This window comes from Dermacentor albipictus, chromosome 2 (genome assembly GCF_038994185.2).
Source record: "Dermacentor albipictus isolate Rhodes 1998 colony chromosome 2, USDA_Dalb.pri_finalv2, whole genome shotgun sequence".
Lineage (NCBI taxonomy): Eukaryota > Metazoa > Arthropoda > Arachnida > Ixodida > Ixodidae > Dermacentor > Dermacentor albipictus.
In genome coordinates, this window is record NC_091822.1 from 101,886,081 (window position 1) to 101,911,423 (window position 25,343).

The following is a 25,343-nucleotide window of genomic DNA, read 5'->3' on the forward strand; positions in this document are numbered from 1 at the left end:
ACCATGCCCCATGTGTAAAGGCTACGGCGAACACCGTGTTTTCGACTTTTCATTGACAGATGCGCTCAACCGTCCCGTTGCCGCGGAATCAAAATATGTGAGTGGCGTCTCCACGCACGACGCGCAGTTGGAATTTATTGCGGAGGGCAATTGTTATCAATGCAACAAAACGTGGTAAGATGCTACGAATTAATGGTAATAAACTCTCTATACAAAATGCCACCTCTGTGCAAAATATTCAGCACAAATTTGCTATGGTGGTTTAGCATAAGCTGCACTGTGTACCTCGCGCTCCTATTTATGTTACACATAACACGTAGCTCACTCTCCTCGACAAGGATGAGGAGCACAAACCTCTAAGGGGAAGAGTGACAGTGTCCTAAGGAGTAGTTAGTCATGATAGTGGTAGAGAGGAGGCGAAGGTTGTGTGCAGGTTGTGTGAAGCAGGAATTCTTAAAATAAACATAAAATAAACATAGAGGTGATTAAAACCATGCCGACAGCATCAACGTTGATTGTGAATGTAGGTGAACGAACGAACGAACGAACGAACGAACGAACGAACGAACGAACGAACGAACGAACGAACGAACGAACGAACGAACGAACGAACGAACGAACGAACGAACGAACGAACGAACGAACGAACGAACGAACGAACGAACGAATAGTGAGTGAACGATTGAATGAGTGATTGAGCCAACGAATAACTTTCTTACCGAGTTCTGTCACCGACGAACCACAGAAACGCGCTAAATCAGCTAAAGAATGTATTCGCTTTAAGCGACACATAACGACGGGCAGGCCTTTAATGATCGCTTCAGTCCAACTTCTCGTATCAATCGGCACGCTGAGTGTGAAACATTCCGTCCACTTACTTCCGCTGCTCCTTTGTGTGGCCAGTGCTCCTTCTTGTCCTTCAACCTGAGCTCTTCAATGCCAGGCATGTCTGTCTCGTAATTCTCGACGTGGCGTCTGTCGAAGATGTCCTGATACGAAAATTCTCTGCTCGTCTGCAACTCAATGTGCCTTGTCTCCACTACAGCCATTATCTTCTGCACATGGTCTGTATGGATAAAACAGGACAGAATCGCCTTTTTTTCCCCGCCATGCGCTAAGCAGGCTGTGATCATCGCACAAGTAAAATGCCTTGGGGCATACACTCTGAGCAAAGCAACTTTTATCAAGGCGCTTATTTCAACATTAAAATGGGTAGGCGACTCTATTTTGCGTTGAAAAATGGCGAAAGCAGCGCACATTTGACGTTCTGAGTATATTTCCTTCACCGAAGCGTAACTTCGATCGGACTACTATTTTCAGCAGCGAACTACAGTATAGCGTGGCTCTATATGTCTTGCGATAGTACAACGTTTCTAACTCGCGACGATATCTAGCTGAGTGGCTGGGCACGAGGTTGCGCGATCGAGCCCGGTCATGTCGGCTGCAATACGATACGCGCGAAATGCAAAAAAGCTCGCGCACTCGCAATTTTCTGCATGCTAAAGAACCTGGTGATTGAAGTGATACCATTGTGTATCAGGCATGTACCCAGGATCTTTCTTCGGGGGTGGGGGGGCGCAACATAAGGTAACTTTTCTATGCGAATGAGCGGGGGGGGGGGGGAGAGGTGCCTTTACTAGTACAAATGTGAATAATGCCCACCATTCACCATAAAGATGCGTAAACCCGCAAAATAGAATTAAAATAAGGTGTATCTCACAGGTACGCCTATCAGATACATCTCTTCTTTACTTGGCAAACAAAGAACGACATCAAATGGACTCGCGCGTGAAAAAAGCGCAAGAACAAGACTGCCGAGAACAAGTAAACAAGCGAAAGTGTAAAATAAAGATTTCTAGTAGCGTTTTTTAAATTAGCTTTGGCTGAACTGGCTGAAGTTCTTTTGGATCCCTCGTTTACTGCTTTACCAATTTAAGTGCCAAAATCGACTCTTGTTGTTATTTGGGAAGTTGGGTAATGAAGCGTGGTCACCAGTCTCATACAAGCGCGTAGAGGGCAGGCCGCTGAGGTTTTAGACGTACTGCGCCCACCGCGAAAGGTTAAAAGAAACCCTTACATACGCACAGCAGAGAATTCGCTACATCAGATGGCTCGGCTAATAAGTGTGGAAGCGTCATTAAAAACACATAGAATTATTCTCCATTTCAGGCGGCGTTTTTCTACTTCCTTTTTAAATAAAAAGTTGCTAATCCATTAATATTTTCACAAACAACGGTTTAATTTGTTAATTTTCGCTTTTACTTCCTCTTTGACTGTTGCCTTCCTCCCTTAGTAGCTCGTCCCTTAGTAGCTCGCTTAATTTCTCAACGTCTTGCGATTCTTGTTTGCAGTTGCCAATTTTGCACGATAGGTGTTCTACAATTAGGGAAAAGCCAGACGAAGTAACGGGTGACAGACATATTTTTTATGGGCTTAACGGTTATTGCAGGCTCTCATGATGGACGGTGTTTCACGTTATTTTATTAACGCGATAGCGTTAAGGAGCTCGTGTCGCAGAAAAGCCGGTGTCGTCGGCGTCGGGTGTCGGCGTTTGCGGCGTTGACCGTGAGCGATAAATCACGGCAGGCGCTTCATAAATAAATAGCAACTTCCAAGATTGGCCCGGTGGGAATCGAACCAGGGTCTCCGGAGTGTGAGACGGAGACGCTACCACTCAGCCACGAGTTCGATGCTTCCAAGCGGTGCAAACGCGCCTCTAGTGAATGCGGTGTTGCCTTCGAAACGAGCCGTGGAAAGTTATACTGCGGTGTATATCGGTAATTATGAACATGTAACGTACAGAAGTCCCAATTACACGAGTTGCGAAGTGCGTTTCCGCTGCATTTCTTCTGCGCTTTCCGCACACGCAGAGCCATCTTGCGGCAAACACAGAAGACCCCCTCCTCTCAATGTACGGTGCTGCCCCGACAGGAGGCGCGCCGCGCGCGCATTGGGACCGCTGCCAGGCGCGTCGCGGGACTCCCTCTCCCCTGACGACGCTTCGCCGTGCTCCCGGTTTAGATTACTATCTATCTCTCTGCCCGTGCCGATCACGACGTTTGGCTGGCGTAGATCGTTTCCCCTCCGAGACACCGAGTTCTTTGGTTCGTTTCGTTCGCTCAGGCGCACGTTTCGTTGCCGCGCCGAACGCTGCGTTGCTCGACGCTCACCGCGTGATAGGTGGGCGCTAAGTCCAATGCGGGGCGCATCTTAAGTGATCGCTGTGCCGTAGCGCATTGTCTTATACCCCTTGGCGGGTCGACGGGAACGCTGTCGCGTCCCACTCTTGAAGGCGAAGCTTAAGCGTCCTCCAATTTTTTTTGCACCTTATCTAACCAATATCGCGGGTTGTCACCCCGTATCGTTCCGAGGATCTGTCACCGTCGCAGCGAGCCGTCACTCGAAGAAATAAAGAAGCAAAAGGAAAAGTTAAACGCAACTGGTGTTTTCTCCGGCCGCAACTCGTTGCACAAGCATACAGAGCGGCTGACTACGAACCGAATCGCTTTCCTGGTCCCTGGATCAGTTTAAACAAAGATGGTTGAACTAACGAAGCAACAGTGATGCGCGTGATTGTTGAATTGATGGTAACAACTGAGCTCATATCGAGTTAATAGTGCGGGTACCGAAATGAGGAGAAAACTGGCCTTCATACCCTAGGAGATGCCGATAACTACCGCCACCCAAAAGCAGTAAAAAAAAAAATTGACAGCCATTCCACTGTGTAAAGATGGAATGGCAGTGAAAGCTGACGACAGTCAAAGCTCCCAGACGATGAGCAAAGTGCTTCACCTCCGCCGCGGGGCGGCCCTAAAGTAGTGCAATGCCGGACCGACCTGCGGCGGAGGTGACGCAGGCGTTAAAGAATAGTGCAATACCGGGCCCACCCACGGTGGAGGTGATGCCAGCGTTAAGCGCTCTGCATACACATAGGTGCATCTCAAAGGTAATGCAATGTTGGGCCAACCTGCGGCGGAGGTTTCTTTGTGTTGGTTCTTATTTGCGATAGAATGGCTTCACCAAATAAAGAGCAGATTCACGGCGTAGGCCAATTAGTCAGTGTAACAAGCTAAACAGTCGGGGATCAGTGCACGCTATCTTGGATGACTTTTTTGGGACCTAAGAAGGAAGGCGTCGAGTTGGGACGTCACCTGAACTTGAGCTAAATTTATTACCTGCGTGCGTACGTGGCCCAAAATTCAACACTGTGGCCGTACTTATCGCGTGGTGGGCTAGAATAGTGGCGAAATGGGACGCGAACATTTCTCGGTTCCGACACCGACAAGCTCACAGAAGAGAGGCAGCATCGTACCATAAACGTCGATGTCTTCTGCCGGCTCCCGGAATGTCCAGGGAAACTTCACGCCAGGCGAATAGTCGCCTTTGTGCTGGGTGGTCACGTGCACCGTGTAGTTGAGCAGCTTCGTCCCCTGGGTGTCCTCGCCAAACTCGATGCAGATCACGTGCTGGTCGCGGCCGTGGAACTGACGCCGTACTTCGGCGCACAAGAGGGCCACCTCGCCAGCTTCATTGGCAACGTGAACCATTTTGTGCCCTGTCTTTTGCGGGACTCCAGGGCTGTTGCGCCTGCCTGTGATTGAGAAAAGGTGAAAAATGGAGACTTGCTTTAGACGTCGGAGAAAATACATGTCACTTGAAGTGCTTCACAATTATTTTAGAAGCCTACTATTACAAAACCGCTCCACGGGCGATTTTCTGTCTCCAACTTAAGCGCCTCCTCGGCATTCGAGACAGGTTTCTCCCTCAGTTTACAGTGCACGCATGCTTCCCCACTCCCGTAAAGGTGCCGACGCTGCGGCAGTTGTTCAAAGTTTAGCGGGATACTCGGCTCGTTGTTGAGGACCGCCATGCGCAATGCCTCGCGCTGTGCCCAGTTGCATGTCTCGTCGATCGCCTCGACTACATTAGTGTGCCATAATAGAAAAAAGAAGCGTCGTTTGTATACAGCTGTGCCGAGCTGCTGCGGAGCTTGCAAAGCTAAACAGGAAAAACACGTTGGATCTGCTTATAAATACGCTTGCAAACGTTCGCACTGCAAATCGTTGCTTTTTTTATGCTCCAAAGGAAGCAACTTGTTTCCGGCCTCATCATTCTTGCGGCTAAGGCTGCGTTCAAAAGAACTCCTAAAACAATTCGCTGACACTATCCTTCTTGCCAAATTATAGGACATTCGTGTCGTGGAGTCTGTGCTACCATGAAATTTTATCCGGCCACCACGTGAGGCTTAACCTCGTAAAGGCACTCCGACAACACTGTCAACCTCCCGTTCCGTGGGATCGACCGCATACGCACGTCCACAGACTATTGACGCCGGCTGTGCCACTATTGTCCTCGAGGACATACCATGGCACCATCTGCTGGAATCTCTCGGTGATATTGAAAGAGGCATTACGTGACACCAGCTGCGAGGTGTTCGTCATCTCCAACCGGTAAATTACGGTTCATTCCGAGTGTTTGCATGCTTTAAGCATCGTACATCTGGCATCTTGGCTGCGAAACAATCCAGCGCCTACATCTCTGGCTGGTGTATAGGGCAGCAAAACATTTTTAGCAAGCACGCAACCTGATACTGTCGTTTTGACTATTCAGTACTCATGGTCTTTCATAAAAGTAGCTATGCAAACTTTTGCCCCAATAACAGTACTTTTCGCAGCATTCGTCGAGGGGAGGGTGGCTTGTAAGTTTCCCCAGAATTATTGCCGCACGATAACTTATCACCGGACTAATAAAATGCGTGCAACTTCCACCACTTACATTTTTGTCTCCTCAATCCACGCTTCCTCCGTGTGCGCGCGTGCAAGTCGCATGCATCTCTGCGAAGGGTATTTTGGCCAATTTCATATCAAGCGAGCAGGACACAAGCACTGTATTCATGGCTTGCTCGTCTATTAAGATCACCATATTATTTAGTTTTCAGTGCCTTTATCCGCCAAGCATCTCGCCGACGGTTCGTTTTTGGGTACGCCTGAAAACTCACACTCCGCTCGGTCGAACACGTCCGGCACTGCTACACCGAGATGTAAACCATGCAGTAAGTTGAGCAACTAAATTGCTGCCTTGGGGGTGAAACTCGTTGTTTACAACCCTATAGTGAATGCTTTTATCGCCCAGCCAGCGAGCTGCTTCGGCTGCGACAGAGGGGCAAACGCGAGTTACGTGATGTCCCTTTCTGTGTCACAGCGATGGCAGCACCCGTCTCTCCAGTAGTGGCCCTCGAGACCAATACCAATCGCAAATCATCGTTTGCTGTTCAACATAAAGCTGCTGCTACGACTCAAGTTGAAAAAAAAAGATGGAAGCTATAGAAAAAAGCTATTAGCTATTTTTAAAGCTATTTAAAAAGCTCTTTTAGCTATAGCTTTTAGCTATAGCTAAAAGAATGTCATTTTAAAGGCCCCTCACCAGGCCCCGTAGCAAATTTCGATTATACGCTGTAAGTTGTTACGTGTCCTTAGGGGGCATTCTGACGCAAGAATTTTCAATCAACTCATTAATGGCCGAGCTAGAAATATTTCAGTGCCGCGGACTCGTGATTTCCGCAGGCGAGCTTTAGTGCCAAGCGAGACACTCTCTCCACTTGTGCTGTCTAGCCTCCGCAAGCGAAATTCCTTCCCTGCGTTTTCCCATACGGAACTTCGAGGATCGTGTGAGGCAAACCTTACGGGCCCCGCCTTCATTTTATTTTCTCCTCGCTTTTTTTTGCGGCGCGGCGCCCTTCCGGTGACCGCATCGCGAGCGAGCTGTCGCGAGTCTCGTTTCCAGAGCTCACGATTTTGCGCACTGTTGCATGAGGTCAGCTGAGTAGCGGTATAAGGCAGTTCTACACGAATACTGAGGCAGACACAAGCTGATCAGAGAGCATGCTCCCGCGTTGTAAAACGGCAGAAAATGACATACTTTCGGTTACTGCGCCCGCGACTGAATGACGGTGGAGACAAACACACGAAACGGAACTACATCTCTCTTGCCGCGTTGCGAAGTAAAAGAAAAACGTGCAGACATTTGGCTTGTGTGGTTTATTATTTCTCTACGTTTATGTGGTCTATTCGAGTAGCATACTACAGAAATAACCGATATCACCTAGAATAACTCTCGAAGTCGCGCGTCAACGCGAGCGACGTCACAGCAAACACGTGTACATAGGCGCACTAGCGCGTGTACGTCACCCCACGGCTTGGAGCGCGGCAACCGCGAGGAGAAGGGAAAACGGCATTCGGTTTGAAATTTTAAATCTTTCCTCAGCGCGTGGCGGTGTAATACTTTGTAGACACGATCGTTATCGCTCATTGTATGCTCTGAGCTTGTCAGCTCGAAACGGCCAGACCTGGTGAGGGGCCCTTTGGCAACTTATCGACGAGGGAGCTCGTCCTCGTCGGGGCAGCAACTGGCATGCATGACTGCGTTACACGTACTCTTCGTAGAACGAAAGGCGCTCATTATATCCTGCGCGTAGGCGGAGCGCGGCCCGTAGACGAGCACGTGCTCTTGTTCGATGAAGGCCTCGTCGAGAGCCGGCTCCTCGTCGTAGAGCACCGCGTCGGCGGAGCGCCTCAGGGTTCCCGGCGCGGGCCTCTCGTGGTTCCACAGGACGCCGAAGCACAGCACCACGATGAACATCTCGGACGCCGTGCTGACGTAGTGATGCCGGAACGGCTGCACCCACAGGTTCTTCCACAGCACGACGGCCAACGCTTGCAGCTGCTGCATGACTGCGCGCCTCTACCGGAACCTCTGGCTTAGCGGGCGAAGTACTCGGACGTCAGCCTGGATGCCCACATCATTAACTGCACATATCGAAACTTATAAGAACAGATAAATAAAAGAATTACCTGTATTACTTATGATTTATTTTTTAATCTGATTCGTTTGTTATTTTTTCTTGCTGTGTTCGTGTTTAACTTTCACGTATTTGTAGTATGTTTAATATATAGTTAATTTATTTGCTTTGTATTGGTTTCGTTTGCTTCAATGTTCTAAGCCGCAATTTTAAAGCTGCTGCAGGAGTCATTGTTCCTGCAGCAGAAGAAACCTGCAAGAACAATCCTCATTCAGGTTGTGTGCCGCCTTCTGCACCCTTTCCTTAGTCTGTACATTGCAAGCGTAAGTAAAACTGTATCTACTTTCACATTGCTACTGAATGACTAGTATTGGTACAGCTGTCGAAAGAAATGCAACTCTATACGACCTTAAGAAAACAAATTGCTGTGCGTTCACCTATCGAGCGAAAAAATGACCACCCATTGCGAAGTATTTTCACAATAATATTAATAATATTATGGGGTTTAACGTGCCAAAACCACTTTCTGATTATGAGGCACGCCGTAGTGGAGGACTCCGGAAATTTCGACCACCTGGGGTTCTTTAACGTGCATCTAAATCTAAGCACACGGGTGTTTTTGCATTTCGCCCCCATCGAAATGCGGCCACCGTGGCCGGGATTCGATCCCGCGACCTCGTGCTAAGCAGCCCAACACCATAGCCACTGAGCAACCACGGCGGGTCAAGTATTTTCATGGGGAAGGAAGCTCAACAACCGCCCCTGCTTTTGTCATCGTGCCTTGCATTTCCCGAGCCCGCCCGCTATGCACAGTAATTAAGAGCGCAGATGCGATTTTAAGCATGTAGAGCGCGACGCGTGCTTTAACGCTTGAGTTCGGCGCACAACGACGAGAACCCGACATCCACAGATACGTTCGTCAAGATTACGTAGTCCAAGGACCAGCTGTAGAGTCACTGCGTCGCGGTGATTTAAGTTGCTTAAGTTGCGTAATAACAACGTGATGTTTTCTTGTGCCGTTGATATGCATAAGACGTTGTGACGCTTACTATCCCGTTCCCACTTTTTTTTAATTGGAGGTGAAAGAGACTTTCTTTTATACAAAGTCGCTTTCGCATTACGTAGCAGTTATTAGTGCCATCAACCCATGCTGGTTGCTTTTGTTGGTTCCGTCAATCCATGTAAGCCCAGCCGAATAACTTGAGGTGCTGACACAATTCAAGGAACAAGAAAGACGAAGGAAGGAAAGTACATAATGGAGCCCGGACTATCCAAGTGTTCATCCCCGATTAGCCAATGTTTGGTACACCACATGGTGCACAAAATTCAAAGTAAAAGGTGCACAGGAAAACAATTAAAGTACAGGCCAGAACCCTGAGCAGCTTCTGCACTTATTATATCAGCTTTGTTTATTTTTCAAGTACTGCAGCCCTATTTAGAGCTAAGCCAGGAGGGGATATGATAGAAATATATGCAGCACATAAACATCATCAGAAACAAAGAGAAATGCTCATACAGAGATGTTAAAGAAAAGGAAGCGGGGGTGGATTCCACAAAGGTATTTGTTCGTCAGTTTACTTTGGCCATCAGCTCACCACTTTCGACATTAATATGTCCAGCAACAAGATTGATTCAGAAATGCTCTCACAATCCAGAGTTGCGTAAGAACTGCTTGTAAATTCGCGTTCAAATCAATAACGTTCAACTTCAAGCAACAAGTTATCCAGCGGGAGAAGACAAATGGTCCCAAGCAGCAAGTTTCAATATTGAACAGTTAGGGGGGAAAAACGTGTTTAAACGAATCATTTGGTGGCTTACAGGGTGCGATAGGCAAAACATGGTTCCTCGTGAGTGAGGAATGCTCCGTGAAATTATTGAGGGGACTCTCTTCATCTGTTCAACAGCTTCAGTTACTCTGTGTCGCTATGGATGCGGAATACACTTCCTGTCATTAAGAAAGTATAGATAAAACACATCGTCTTTTTCTGGATTATTTCTATTTTATCAAAATATGGGACCTCGTCAGACGCATAGGGAGAACATTGTCAACAATGTAGAGGTGGAAGAAGTGTGTGCTTGGTTATAATACTGCGTTTATTTAATTACAGTCAATTTGTCCGTCATAAGTGGCGTTTGCATAAATGTGACAACTTGCACGTATCACCGCAATTTTTGAGCCCCGCATCCGCTTAAGCGATGGTAATGCGCTGTGAAGACGTAAGTCTGCGACTCTGCGCGACGGTAATGCGCATTTAAATGCCGTATGCTTGGAAGAATATTTGTGACTATTTTCAGTGTACCTATGGCACTAAGTGGTGACAGCTTCCCTGCTAATCTAGTTTTACTCAGAAACCGAATATTTCTAAATTAATTTTAGTTTTAACAGTGCATTTTGCATGTTTTTTTGCAAAAATCCGCAGCGATGTTCAGTTCCACTGCAGCTTTGGACATCCGCCACAAAGTTTACTTCAGTGTATTTAAACGAAAATTCCCCTAAGAAACGAAAAGCTAGCCATTATTACACGAACACCGCATGCAGCAGACTAGGGTGGTATAATGCAAGAACACGCCACGTTGGCTTAGCGCCTATGGTGCTGCGCCGCTAAGCACGAGGTCGTGGGATTGAATCGCGGTCGCATTGTGATGAGGGAGAAATAATAATAATAAACAAAACGCCCATGTCCCCTGCATTGGGGGCACGTCAAAGATCCCCAGGTGATGGAAATTTCCGGAGTCCCTCACTATGGCGTGCCTTCGAATTATACCGTGGCTTTGGCACGTAAAACCACAGAGTTTAATTATACTGTAAAAATTCTTTTCCCTCATTAGTATTACTTATAGCCACCGCTCATAGCCGACTGATGCTGATCATAACGTGGGCGGAGGGCCATTGAGGCGACGGACGAAACAGGAAAAGTAACAGCGTTAGAATGTAATCGTTCAATTACAGCGTTTCAGAGACGGTATTTACAAGGACATGCCTACACGCACAGCATTTCATACGAGCAGGTGCCGAACACTCGGTATGTCGGACGTATTGTTGGGGCAGGTGCTCGCCCAATAGCAAACAATGCTTCCGAGCAAAAAGCTTTGTCACATTCATCACAAGAAGTGTTACCGTTCAAGAGCCGCATAAATAGGATCGCCTCGGACAAGTGCGTGGCCGAGTAGGTGAAGCGCCGCTCACACAGGCCTCACTTTTGAAATTACGAATCTGCTATCAGCTGCAGGCAGGAACTTCCAAGTCGTGTATCTCTTATTAAACAGAAAACATAGTGAGCAACTTCCATCGTTCGCATATCCAGATGGACGTAAAAAATATATATGCGACTGTTAGCACTGGATCGAGGCCTATGTGATTTGACTAGAAAGGCACAAGAGAGAAGACTGTCAAACAGAGATTTAGCGAAACTAAAAACAGTTTCTGCGTGTACAGAGTCGACACCAGAACGTCTACGCAAACGGTTTCCCTGAAAAGTAAAAGTGTTCTCACGCGGAGAGCAAATACGTGGAAACAGCTCACCTGGATCCTTCGATTTCGCTTCTTCCTTGTCGCTGCAAGTGAGGCACGCGCTCCTGTTATCGATGATGAGGCGCTTTTAAGGACATGGCTAGTGCACTCAATGGGGGATCGGCCAGGAATTTTGTGGTTGTACGAAAAGTAAAAAAAGAAAGAACTTCTTCAGTATGCTTGAACAATCAACCTAAAATTAAAAGAGTACAGTATTTCGAAAGTGAGATGAGGTGAATGGATGATTCTATTTTAAAAACAATAAGAAGTACATTCCTTGAACAATTTACATTATAAAGAATCTAGAAAGCGAACAGCGAGAAAGGCAATAGAGAAGGCAGGAATGTTAAGCAGAAAAGCGTTTGGTTGGCTACCCTACTTCGGGAGAAGGAAGTTAGGATAATAATATTAGGAATTGAAAGGTACCGTATTTTCCCGATTGCAACGAGACTTTTTTCACAATTTTCATTGTTTGAACTCGGCTCTCGTGTTACGTTTGAATAACGACATAATTTACAATTTTAAAACGAGTTTTCTAAATTCTGCGGTTTTTAACGTTACGTGGGCAACCTGTACCTTTACGTCTCGATTCAACCCACACACAAGTCGACCGAAGTCAAAATTTCTTTCTACAGGGGAGCTGTATGTGGCTCAGAGCCAGGGTTTCGTGGCGTTTACGGGCATAAATTATCGTCATCAGCGATGGTTCGAGCGTCGTCGTCTTCTTGGTTGCTGCCCTTCGGCGCAACCACGCGAACACGCTCGTGCCACTGTTCATGCGTTCGTCGTTTTCTTCCACAGCTGGCTGTGAGAGAGAAAGAGAGAGAGAGAGAGAGAGAGAGAGAGAGAGAGAGAGAGAATAAACTTTATTCAAGAACCCCGGTCCGCGTTTGCAGGAACGTCAGTGTGCTAGAACACTTACCTTCCTCCTGAACTAGCAGAGGAAGGCTGAAGACCATTTTGTCTACGCCAACGAGTCGATTAAGTGAAACAGAGACGTTACGTGCACATCGCTTAGTCGTTTTTGCAGCCAAAAGCGCTCCGTGACTCTGGAGACACTGTAACTCTTCGGCCGCATCCGCCGCATGCAACGCCGACAGCAGGGCAGCAAGACAACAGCGACGGCGCCAACGGGAACGTAATTATCAGTGAGTGTAGCCAGAGCTGCGGAGTTCACGTTCTATTGCGGAGAGTGGAAATTATTATGAATCTCACTCCCTTCAACTCCTCAGAATTATGAGAGTTGGACCATTCTCAATCCAGGAATGGCTGAGCTCATCCATTCTATTCTTCCAATTCAACAACTGAAACGCTTTCTCTATATTCCTTTACTGCATACTCTTCTGCGTGCCTCCTAAGTAAAAAAAAAATAAAACATATATCTGAAGTCTTCACATTACAAATAATACATTATAGCATGTTTTTCGCACAAGGAACATGTTTATAAGTACGTTGTTTCCTATATTCTCTCTGATATCTACTGCTTCAAAGTGAAGCTTTTCCTGCGAGCAATCTTGGACTTCGCTGATATGGATGATGACCTGGGTGCTGATATCTTCCCGAATAGCTCACGCGAAATAAGAAAGCTCCATCTCTGGTCAATGGTGGCATCGAACCTAAGTCCGCCAGCACAGTAGCCTGATGCTCTAACCATTAGGCCACAATCGCTCTTTCTACAGCGAAGCTGTTATCGTGTAGTCGGTCAGCATTTTTCATGGCATGCTCACTCAAAGAGCAACAGCAGGAAAACGGATTTGTGTTTGAGTTACCGTGAAATACAATTATGTTTTCTCGTTTATTCAAATTATATTCCGAGGCAATCGTGTCTTTAGCCTGTGCGTAAGTCGTACTTTACGGATTATCTGACAGATTGTGAAATTCGATTCTTTCAATAACAGACTTGCACCAGGCAGAAGGCCTACAAGAATGCGGATGGACTTCGAACGACCGCTGAAAATGGGTTTTGTTTTCAGTTTCAGCGTAATCGAATACATTTTATCCTATATTCTTGTTACAATGCGAAGGTATCACGTCTGCAGCTTGTGTGTAGGTCGTGCTTTACGCATATTTTGGCGAATTTTAATTTTAAACGTTAAATAATTAAATGAGGCATTTCACTTGGCTGACAGCCTAGCAGAATTAGGATGTATGCTGCACTTCCGCACATGTTAGTGAGTGCGTGACGTAGGTACCTTGTGGTCGTGGTGCCTGTGGTGACATCCTCTAACGTCAGTTGGCTTGGTGGTGCTTGCCTAAGGCCCACGCAACTTCGCTGTACTACAGCCATTTTCACAGTGTGGAATCGAAGCGGATTTTTTTTATTACCTGTACAATTGTGGCGCAATACATTCGCAATGGCGATGATATTTCCATTCAATTGGCTTTGTGTAAAGGCACAGACTCACATCAATAAAGAAACGTACACTTCTATCATGCCAATGTCGACTAGCTATATTTGATTTGATCTCCGCGTGCGTCCCACTGCGGACCACGGGTGCTCGGGAGCACATGCGCATGCACCAGTTTCCCAAGGACACAGTAATGAAATGGGCAAATATGAAACATTTGATTAACAACTTCACAAAAAGCATCGTTTCACCTAGGTTCTCAAAATGCGCGTTAGATCGGCAAAATCTTTTATAGGAAGAGCTTTGTTAATTTCTGTTTCACGATTGTGCCCATTTCATTCTAACTCCATTCCGGAATCTCGGGCTCCCATTGCATTGCCATCCCATCTGTCCGCTTGGTGACATCTTTCCATTCCCATTTCACACAGATTGCATAAAATGCGAAATAATTCCGGAATCAACTCCATTCCGGAGTTGCCACTCGGCAACTCTGATTATAAAAAAGAAAGTTGCCTTATGTGCCCCTCATACGAACAAGGCGGAATGCGCGGCTTTTATTGTGAACGCAATTATATCACTCGAAAGGCGTATTCGCGCCGCCACTATCGTCGTGCTGTCTCGGTATCGACGGCGCACATGCAGCTCCGAGCGTGGATGAAGACGAGGACCATGATGATGATGATGATGATGATGATGACGAAAACAATGTTTTTATTGTCACTGGACGCAGTACGTTTATTCATTGGCGTTACACTGGCACAGATCCATTGCTCAATGGATATGTACCACCAGATTTTGCTAGTGTTCTGCTGATCTCGCCCGGGCGAGCCCGGTCAGAACACGCGGGATGCGCAGCTACGATTGAGGTAGTTGTTGTAGGTGCGTCTGGATGGCGGGACATTCGCAAAAGAGGTGCGGGAAACTGGGCTACTTGTGGGAGGGTTACTATGGCTGCAGATGTGATGGGTTCGTGCTGGGATTAAAAGACTGGATTTCGTGCAGAATTTGAGTACTTCGGCGCCCAACATGGTGATGGTGACGGCGCAAAACCTACGCGGGACTCTAGACTTCCTGGGACTTTGAGCGCGGGACTCGGCACTCTGAACAAATTAAACGAATCGCATATCAATAATGCCTGGACTTACGCACGATCGTCGAGAAGCGCATCGGTGACCGAAAAAAATGGCTGTGGCTTAGGTAAGGTTAAGCCCAGGATGCGAAGCATACTAGCCTTTATTTTAGTTGTTGAACCACTGTTTAGCCTGGTGAACTGCTGTTGCTTGGCTATATTTGGTTCGGCTAGACGAAGAAACAACTCATGCATTACTTCTTCGCCTTCAAGAGTGGAACGCGACAGCATTCCCGTCGACCCGCCAAGGGGTGTAAGACAATGGGCTACAGGGCAGCGACTACGCGCCCCGCATTGGACGCGGTGAGCGTCGAGCAAAGCAGCGTTCGGCGCGGCAACGAAATGTGCGCCTGAGCAAGAGACGCACGCCTTAGAAACAGCGCGTTTCTAAGGCAACACCGCATTCACTAGAGGCGCTTTTGTACCGCTTTGAAGCGTTGTACTCGTGGCTCAGTGGTAGCGTCTCCGTCCCACACTCCGGAGACCCTGGTTCGATTCCCACCCAGCCCGTCTTGCAAGAGTTGAGCCAAAGCCACTTCTCCTCTGTCGTGACGTCACGGTGTCACGTGATTTCATGGTCACCGCCGCGCCTGAGGAGCTGGGTTGAGCCCTCGTAATATGCTTCGCATAAAATAAGAAAACTAAACGCGGATGAGGTGGACCAGGATCATGAATTTAGATAACGGATGGCGCAACGCACATTTCCAGTAAATAAAAAGAAGGAGGAGGAATAAACTTTTATTGCAGAACCAGCACTTTATGATGGCCGGGCCTACGCCTCCCACGAAGGGACGTCGAGGGCTTGCCTCGCCGCCGCCTCGCGGGCGTGCTGGGTCGCCCAGGTTTGGTCGTCGAGGGTGGAGCTCCGCAGAGCCTCATGCAACCTCGACGAGAGAGTCGTGGTGTTAGTCTGTGCGTACTGTGCTGGGCACTCCCATAGCATATGCGAAAGCCGGTAGACTTTTTTCGCATGGCGTCATAAATTCTTGCATTGATGTGAGGAAATCCAATAGTAAGCTTTGTCATCGTCGTGCCACTACAAAGTGCTACCCTAGTGCAAAACGAAATGTCGTATGAAGTTTTGTTGGCTTTTATAACGCACAGCTTTCGTTGCACAAAGAATTTTTACTTTAGCAACATAAGTTTCTGTGGTGTGATCCAAGACACTGCTTCAGAGATAAACTGATAGTGCTGCAACAACTGCAATTTGTGTCGTGACGGCAAGTAACTTTCGCGTCAGGAATAGGTATTGGGCATAAAGTGGAAGTTCGTGTCTTTTCTTGAATATTCTCTCTTTTGCTTTTCTTGCCTCGACTGGTACCTAGTGGACATACGGCGTCAGCAGTACAGGCAACGCCATACCAGAAGAGTTACTGAAAAGTATTTTGTTTTTATTGGAGAGGGGATTTTAGGTTTGACTTTCTTTACTATGCTGCAGTGAGATCACTGAAATGATTATAACTATTGAATTTTTATTTGGGTCTGAAAGCTGAACTTTCCTTTCATTATATGCTTTTCTTGCACGCTGTGCCTTAGGCGTAACACATTGATTGAAGTTCTTCACTCATGTGCACCCATGATCTTGAGGATCCAGTAGGCAGTTGCCATACCCATCTCTTTGGTCAAAGGAATATGGTCCATAATGCAGGTCTGCAAAAATATTCCGTATTTGCGTTAGACATAAACACAAGATTAATAATAATAATAATATTTGGGGTTTTACGTGCCAAAACCACTTTCTGATTATGAGGCATGCCGTAGTGGAGGACTCCGAAAATTTAGACCACCTGGGGTTCTTTAACGTGCACCTAAATCTAAGCACACGGGTGTTTTCGCATTTCGCCCCCATCGAAATGCGGCCGCCGTGGCCGGGATTCGATCCCGCGACCTCGTGCTCAGCAGCCCAACACCATAGCCACTGAGCAACCACGGCGGGTTAAACACAAGATTCATGAACACAGCTTGCTAATTGCACTGTGGCCAGTTCTAGCCAATAAAGGAAAAGAATAATACAGAGATCGATCTTTCATTTCTTCATTCGTGAGCTATCCAAGTGTTCTTCGCATTTAGTGGAAAGCTTTCTCATTGTCAGAAGGATGAAAAGAGGTTTGAAGCTGTTATCTAATTAGTATGAATCGACGCTGTATGAACACCAATATTAAATGGTGGCCGTCTTCAAAAAAAAAAAAAGTACTTTTCTTGCAGGAACTGCAGGATTTCCTTTGTTAATAGCAAACAGACACTAAAGCTTACTCCGATCTCCGTCGCGACAACTTCTGGATCATGCTTGAATTCCGATTGCTTTTTCTGTGGAAGAGAAAAGGAAATATGATCCCAAGAAGCATACTTTAACAAGGAAAATGGCTGTATGTTGTGTTTCTATTTCACATTGTTTCTAAGGAATGAAAAAGAAATGCCCTTTCCAGCAGCAAACTTACGAAGAAATTTACGAGATGTGGGTGACCGCACGAAATCAGGAGCTTTCGGTATTCGTCCGGCTTCTGCACGTGCCAAATATGAAAGAAGTGAAAATGGGAAGTTAATCAGCGCGCATTTCAAGAAATATTTATTTGTACAGTAAACGATTGTCAGACTAAGTACTTCAACCTTTGCGCTCAGTATCATAATAAGAGCATAGATGAAAGCTGTCAGCTAGAAAGTGCACAGCCTTCCAAGAAGGAAGGTTGCAATTAAAATAGAAATTGATAGAACTGTTCTAAAACGTCTCATGAGCCATCTAAACGCATGGTGCTGATGGCTACAGCGTTCAACTTGAATTTATGCGTAAAGGCCGAAAAATATAGGCGTGCAGGTCGCATTTCGCGTCATATAGACCGAACACTGCATATTGAAACATTTTGAACGATGAAAATTTGGACAGAAGACATAGACAAAGTTAAGCACGAACGTGTTCAGCTTATTCCGTTTCAAGATAGCTATTTCGATATATTACTCGCCAAGTATAGGGAAACACATCACTCCGATTCCGTGCGTGAAAAATTTCCTGTGTAATACGGGACCACAACAGCGCAAATAACCAATTAGTTCTGCGGAATCCCGCAAGGGGGGCGGGACAGTATAATGAAAGGCAAATACTGCAATCTACCGGAATGTTACACGAAGCTACCAAACAAACGCGTACTGGTTTCTCAAAAAGAACGGTTCGCAGTTGAGAAAAACTTGGTCTGGTCCGCGATTCAAACCTGGGATAAACGCCTTTCCGGGGCCCTCACTCTCCCATCTAGACTAAGCAGGAGCCTAGCAGATCACAGCGCGATGGCGAATTAGTGGACAAATCGAAGCACAGGAACGCTCAGTATGGGAAATCACTTATGTGGAATCCCGCGAGGTGGATGTTGTATCACGATGCTATTTACAGGTTTCTTTATTTTCACTTCAGCCTTTTTTATCCAAGGCCCATACTTACGCTAGCCATAGCTTCGTGCTTGTCATGACAGCCAGCGTAGTCAACGCAGAGGGTCTTCATGGCCTGGGAGAAAACAATACGCTGATAAATTTGGTGGCATTCATCACGTGTGTTATGTTTCGCGTAGTGTGCTCCAGAAAAAAAAAAGAACGCTCATTGCTAAGATGCAGAGAGCTAGAGCCCGCGTTAGCTCGGCGGCAACCCGGGCCGAGTGTAAAACGTGTGCTGATTTGATCGTACAGTCAACAGCAGAAGTTTGCGGGATGCGCGAGCGCATGGCAAAGCGACCCTCCTCGCCTTCTAGCGGTGAACCCCTGGTGTCGCAACCGACGCCTGCACGCATGCGCGTCCCTCCGAAACTGCAAGCGCGCATGTTTCCGCGCTTCTGCTTTGCGCGCCGGCGATATACGAATGTAGCCGCGAGGTAGCCCTCTTGCGATATGCGCCGTGGCGGCTTCGACGGGCAGAACTTCGTTTTCCATTTTCGTATTGCTGGTCTCCTTCTATAGAGCGCGTCTTCTGCCACACTTTTCTGCGGTAGAACGCACCGTTCATAAAAAGAAAGAAACAACGAAGATTAGCCAGGGGAAGGTGCAGCCCAGAAAAAAAAAAAGACTTGCGTTCGCCACCGGGCCGGCCCTATGCGTAAGCGCTCGTGACTCGACAAAAAGCGGCCGCAGTGGCGTCCGCAAGTTCACGCTTCGAAATACGTTTAACACAGTTTCGCCCGTCGAAGCCGCTACAGCGCATATCGCAAGAGGGCTACCTCGCGGCTACATTCGAATATCGCCGGCGCGCAAGGATGAAGTGCGGAAACATGCACGTTTGGAGTCTGGGGGGGACGAGCATGCGTGTAGGCGTCGGTCTCGACACAAGGGGTCACTGCTAGAAGGGTAGGAGGGTCGCTTTGCCACTCGCTCGCGCATCCCGCAAGCTTTTGCTGTTGACTGTATAAAGCTTATTGCAAACGTGAATTTGATGTTGAGCACGGGATGGTGGGTTCAATTTAGGGTCTCAGCAGCCGCATGTCGGTGCGGGCGGAATGCAAAAAACGCTCGTGTTTCGTGAATCAGGTGAACCTTCTGGAATTACAGGCGGTCAAACTTCATCCGGAGCCTCCCACTACGGTGTCTCTCAACACCTGCGTGTTCTTTTTGGGACGTTAAACCTCACAACATAAAAACAGTGTGAATTGACTGATATTACTAGAAATAGTGATCGACATTTGGTGACAATGAATAGCAGTGGAAAGCAGTCTAAAAGACTTTGAGAAATCCTTCTGCAGCAGACACGGCAGAAGATGGATGTAAGCTGTTCTAGAGTGTTGCCCATATGTATATTTCCCCGTTTTGTATAGGGGCGGTTCGAACAGGGAATGTTTAACCCATACGTAACATTTGAATAAAGCGGTTTCGCCACCCTCTCACCAAATCATCTATTTCGCCATATATGCGAGTTTTATTCCCGGCACATCTTTGCAGGTGCACTCAGTCGTAGCGTTCAAGCGTACGCCGGACAATGTCACCATGGCAGCGTTAACTATGCTAGCACATTTACAGTGTGTCATTGCCGTGTTATTTCACTAGTCACTGGTTTTGGGAAGTAATACCTCATAATTTTTTTTCAGTAGTTACTCTGTCATGATATCGAACGAGAGGTCAATGTTCTAATTCGCAACTAGAACTGCTACATTTCCGTGCGAAAGGGTCAGTGTAGTTAAATATCCCCAATTTAACATCAGGTGGTCAAAAGTAACCCACACACCCACACGTTCGGTACCTTACTTAGGACTCAGGAGCCCTTGACTCAGGGCCCCTCCGGCTGGCACAAGATTAATCTCAATCCCCCAATTGAAGTTTATTCCTCACTACTGTTTATAGGCGGCAGTTCAGGCGGTGGACCCAGGTATATTGAATCGTTCGAAACTAGTTTTGGCAATGGGAATGTGAAATTTTCTTTTTCTAGTTTAAGCAAATCTGTCCGTCGCGCTGCACATCTTTAGCTGCGCACTTAGTACGTCGTAATGCTATCGTGCGGACAAAATTTCGCGCATCACTAAATGTCGACTTATGTCCTGTATGGTTCTTTAGGAGTTCCATAGTCTCGTAGGTCAGACTTTACAAAGCTGAACTCTCGAGGGGGCTGCGCTACGTTACTTCGGGAAGTCCTTTGTTGTGAAAGATTATTGCTGCGGCGCGACCATACTCACATCGGCAATCATGCTGAGGGGCATCGGGTGTTTGTCCAGCAGATGAACGCACTGTTTCATTAGTTCCGCTGCAACCTCGCCAGCCTTCTTCATGACTTCTTCACCTGAAAATAATCAGGCTGACGATGAAATCTGTCACTGTACACCTTCCTGCTACTAACGTGAGAAATTCAATAGGAACTGACTTCTGTTATTTCTTTTTCTCCCGAACGGGAAGAAATAATTGGTAGCTGCTGAAATATTTATAACCCTTCTATACCAGCTTCAGTACCGCAGTAATTCTTCGAATGCAAAAACTACAAATATTATTTACCGTATCCTCAAAGAAATAAGCTACGCTTCAAAAACCTACGGAGTGTGAGTTGTTGTTCGTTTATACTTCCAATTAGAATTGGCACTTTCAACAAATGTCATATAAAACATTTTTCTAGGCATTCCTTCTTTCGCATCTTTATTACTCGGATCTTTAAAACAGGTAAGAAAGTGTCTGGCTATAGGATGCCTGCTTAATCATTGCGGCGGTCAAGGGCAATATGTTCGGAATGGTGCATCAGCCCATTGCAGCCATCTAATTGGCTCGAGGAGGCACAGGACGATATTAGCCACAGGCTGCTGAAGCGTTGAGGCACCCATGTGATTGCTTCGCCCGATCGTCTGCTTTCAGTGTGTGTGCGTTTAATGTTTCCGCAACCGTAAATATGGCCATAATATGGTCGCCGGGAACTTCACACTACGAAGAAATACCAACAAGGCTGGCGAGAGCGACACAAACCAGACAAATAAAAAAGCTAGGGTGCTACCCCTCCACCGAGTCTACCACGGCCCATTGAGCAGTCCCGGTGCATCGGGCGGTTGGGTATAGTGACCACCTACTAAACAAATTTACATCACTAAGACGCTCAAGGAGAAGGCAAGGCGCCTCTCTGCTCGACCTTCACTGTTCCGCGGGACGGCTAAGTAAATGACGTTAAACCTTGAAGCCCCTACAAGTTCCAAACCTCGAAGTAGAGTATCGCTTCTTTCGCCTTAGGCTTGTAGTTAGGCGAGTTGTCATGAAACTAGTGTTAAGCCTAGAGATAATTGGGAACTCTGCATCCGCATCCTAACAGCTGTTTGAGAAGAAATTTCTGCGTTTATAAGACGAATCGTTTTGATATCTCTTGCAGCTTGAGTCACTGCTTCAAATTTTCCGAAGGGTAGAAAAGCGCCGCTCCTGAAAATGATGTGGACGCTGCGCTTACGTGACCGTTCTGGTGGTTCGCGAGGTATAGTTTTCTTTTAAAAATATTTCTGCGTCCGCTCCTAGGCACATACGTGGACGGGGCAGACGTTTTGAAAGTAGCCCGGTTTGGTCTTGCGTCTGTACAATGTTCGCGTGCATGCATTAGATTGTAGTGAGAACGAGGGGATAAAACTCACTGCGCGTTCTTCTTTTTTTGCGAACAGAAAGTAGTTTGCTCGTTGCGATAGCTCGATAGTTTATACTAGATCCCTACCATTGCTTCGCTTTGTAACCTGTGTGCCCTTGAAGGCATTCACACCTGCGCACGTAGCTAGACTTGATGTTGAAAGAGCATGAATCACTTGAGTGTGTTGGTTCTAACGGCATATCATGAAAAGCCAACAAACAACGACACCAAGAAAAAAACAGGGGAAATTACTTGTACTTATTGATGGAATTAAAGAAATGATAAATTAATGGCATTGGAAGTGGATTAAAAACAACTCTAAGTACAAGTCTTTTCCTCTGTGTTTTACTTGATGTCCTTGTTTGTTGGCTTCTCATGATACGATTGATAAAAATCGGCCCCCTTGGTTGATCCGCTTTGTTTTGGTTCTAACGGCATGTAGCTTCAAGTGTAGAACGTCAACAGGGGAACTTGAGAAAATTAAGGTTTTCGCCCAATGCTATACTAAATAGCTGGACAGTTAGAAGCCAGAGGGTCAAGCCAAATTGTCCTCTTTTGAATAAAGTTCTCTTCCTTTGTTTTTCTGATCACAGAGATAGCTGAGAAGTGTGTAGAGTCACTAATGGCACTTCCCTCCGTGTTCACTGAAGGCACAGATGACGGTTGAGAATATGCGAGATGAAGAGGCTGCAGGAGTGAGTACAAAATTGCTTTTTAAAGCCAAGCTTTCTTCGCCTCTTCTGCCGCCTTTCCGGGACCTGCTGCTGCTGCTGCTGCTGTGGCCTTGTTTGCGAGCGCCGCTCGGTTTCTTGCAACGCCAACAGATGGCTCTCGCCTCCTAGCATGCCCGACCGCGCCGCCACGGCAGCATTTCACAGTTTGTGTGTATGGCACCTGCTGGGCTTGCTTTCCTATGCGACAAAAATGCAGGTGCTGCACTGTGGAGGTCGCGTGCTGCGCTTTTATATAGTAAGCATTAGTCACCCATAGCCTGAAGAGAGCGCTTAGAGTTGGCATCTCAACAGCATGCTGGCAACGTATGCAGAAGTAGTACGTAAAACTCGCCAGAAAAACGACTCCAGAGGTTTAGCTTGCACTCAGCGTCGAGGGCACGCAGGCCCGAAAGGAGAGCCGCGCGAATCAGGAGCGTCTTCCCTACGTAGCGAAACGTGGTGCAGACCACGAATGTATGTATAAATTATAAAATTAATTCAATTATGTACAGATTCATAAGCCAAATAAAGTTAAGCACTTCTGCCATGGTAATCAAAGCAAACGGTATACAAACATTCGCTTACATCAGTAGCGACAATGCGTGGGATCCACCAATTTTTTTATATAACGGAGCGGAAGAAAAGTTTTATTGTAGCAAGGGTAAGTGACATGGAAACGAATGGTTCAGATCGGAATTCTGTTTCTATTCCTTACAAATGACACTGGAATATAAGTCTTTGAGACGAATTCAGGACAACAGTCTTTTTTTGCTACATGGCGAGCGTGCTGAGGAAGGTCTTGTAATCTGCTCGCGCACTGTAGTTTGTATCAGTCGACTCATTTTTTTACGGAACTAGGCGAATTGCGAACGCACGTATGAATTTTGAAATGCCATCTTGAGAACATCTCCGCTGAGTTGTCTGCTGGTAGTAGAAATAGAGAACGTTGATAATAGGTACACCTTTATGGCAGCTAACTGAATCTTTACAGCTCAACAATAAAGATTCCGGAGCATTCTTGCACTCGCTGTTCTGGAGAATCGTGCTTTGGTTCGGTGGCCAAAAAAGACAACACATTTCAACTCTTTAGCTTGCAGAAAATGCCAGCTTTGAGGCTACTCAGCAGCAGTAATTGGCCGCTGTTTCCTGATTCAGTTGCCTGATAACCTACTTGGCGCACTTTGGCAAGGGTCCGTGTGTGCGTGTGTGCGTGTCTCTGTGTTCTTATGAAGAAACGTGGTAGAGACGTTCCTTTGGCGTTCACTCTATCCTAATCGTCGTAATGACACACATGGGAGTCTATATAATTGGTAGTTCTGTGCACGTTATGAGCAAGAGCTTTCTTGTTGAAGTTTTCTATTGCAGTTAATCGCAAACCATTCTAGTATGTCAATTCTAGGCACCCTAGCGGGTACGTAGAAGCTTTGCATGACACTCAAAATGGCATGATCGTCTCAAGGAAGAAAGCGGTGCTTTGTCCTGCTGAGGTTGTGCCGGTGCTTACGGCTCTCTAGTTACGTTGCTGGCTATGATTCCGTTGGACGATGAAGCAATGTGGGTGCGGTGAGATTAAAAACAGCCTTCTCACTTGAATAAACTCTACCGTAGCAAACTTCAGCTGCTTGTAATTTTCATTTTTTTTCGCGCCCGGCGAGTCATGAGGATTGCGCGTTTTAAGCTTATTTGCAGTGACAGCGACACTGCCACTATGGCGCCCGTGCCTCTTGTGCACGTGGAAAGGCCAATGAAACCTATGCCTATCGAAATCAGCACGTGTTCCTTGCTCTAAGCACACATTTTTTGAAGTAAAAAAAGCTAAACGGCCACTCGTTTTTATTGCAGCCTAAAGGGCACGTCTGACAATTAGAATATGTATAGAAGGTTGATGCCAAAGTACTCCAGAAATGCAGCAAAATTATTCACCTGTTTTTGCGTAGCTTTAAGGTACTTTACTCGTACGTCTCTATTGAAATGCAATGGAGATTTACTTACAGAGAATCAGTTTGGAAAAAAGAATCTGCATTTCCGGACAATAAAAAAGGAAACGTTACCTGGTGGCTTAAGGCATTCTTGACCATAGGATACCCCTACGAGTCCCAAGAGCAGCAAACTGACGAGGGCTGGCATGGGTGTGGCCATGGTTACCGACGACTCGTATGCGTTAAAAACGTGCCTCCTTATACACTTGTGTCCCGTAGAACGAAGCCGACAGGAGTCTAGCGACGCTCTTTATCAGCAAAATTTCGGCGTACTGGACTCACACGTCATCACGAGGGACCAGCACGCTCATTATTCTCTGCAGAGTAAAGGCATTTTTACCACCGAAAACAAAGAAAACGAGGAAGGTCGTAGAGACGGAGCTAACGGAAAACAGCGCGGGGTCTTGGCTGCCTGTGAAAATATGTGGACCGAGCCGCGCGTCGGCTTCTACGAAGACAGATGTGCTTGCGCGTGACAATCCATGGCCGGCCCCAAGGGTCATTTTCTAGCAGCTACATCAATATATCAACGCAGCCGACGCCGTGTAGCGTTTCCAGGGAATCATCAAGCCCCGGTCCTGTCAAAGCTTATATCGGCCCAGTCTATCTCGCTTGAGGAGTCTATTGTCGCACTTTTTTGCATTGTTCTGCATGACGAGGGCGTAAAATAGGTAAAAATAAAGCTTATGTTTTCTCTTCGGCAGTGTATCGAAACGGTGACATTTTAGCCGAAACAATTTTCCGTCTAAGATTTAAGGAATACGACACGTTTATTAAGATTCTTCTTGATGTGTGCTGTTATTCCCGTTTTTACCGGTGC

At 46.7% G+C, this 25,343-nt stretch overlaps 2 protein-coding genes across 5 annotated transcripts in view; both read right to left on the minus strand.

Moving 5' to 3' along the window:
- The window catches only part of LOC135911683 (phospholipid-transporting ATPase ABCA3-like), a 96,668-nt gene extending 85,224 nt beyond the window's left edge, over positions 1 to 11,444 (minus strand). For 3 of the 4 annotated variants that reach the window (XM_065444027.1, XM_065444028.1, XM_065444025.1), the window contains exons 1-4: positions 11,322 to 11,354; positions 7,434 to 7,805; positions 4,313 to 4,591; positions 879 to 1,066 (exon numbers count right to left, since the gene is read on the minus strand). In XM_065444027.1, coding sequence (XP_065300099.1) covers positions 879 to 1,066; positions 4,313 to 4,591; positions 7,434 to 7,728 — 762 coding nt within the window. In that variant the 5' untranslated portion in view covers positions 7,729 to 7,805; positions 11,322 to 11,354. Of the gene's footprint in view, positions 1 to 878; positions 1,067 to 4,312; positions 4,592 to 7,433; positions 7,806 to 11,321 lie in introns of all 4 variants that reach the window. The other variant, XM_065444026.1, reaches the window with a different exon arrangement.
- Positions 11,445 to 16,193: 4,749 nt separating this feature from the next.
- On the minus strand, positions 16,194 to 24,930 carry LOC135911665 (uncharacterized). Its single transcript, XM_065444002.1, has 6 exons — positions 24,596 to 24,930; positions 20,423 to 20,526; positions 18,214 to 18,276; positions 17,225 to 17,287; positions 17,040 to 17,093; positions 16,194 to 16,436 (listed from the first exon to the last, which is right to left on the minus strand). The coding sequence occupies exons 1-6, from the start codon at positions 24,681 to 24,683 to the stop codon at positions 16,347 to 16,349; spliced, it is 462 nt and encodes a 153-aa protein (XP_065300074.1). The 5' UTR covers positions 24,684 to 24,930; the 3' UTR covers positions 16,194 to 16,346.
- Between the last annotated feature and the right edge of the window lie 413 nt (positions 24,931 to 25,343).

Coding starts and splice junctions, on each gene's coding strand:
- LOC135911665 (XM_065444002.1), bottom strand. CDS start 24,683: ATGGCCACACCCATGCCAGCCCTCGTCAGTTTGCTGCTCTTGGGACTC. Junction 18,277..20,422: donor CCCTCAGCATGATTGCCGAT/GTGAGTATGGTC, acceptor GTTTTCTCCCAG/GCCATGAAGACCCTCTGCGT. Junction 17,288..18,213: donor AGCACGAAGCTATGGCTAGC/GTAAGTATGGGC, acceptor TGGCACGTGCAG/AAGCCGGACGAATACCGAAA.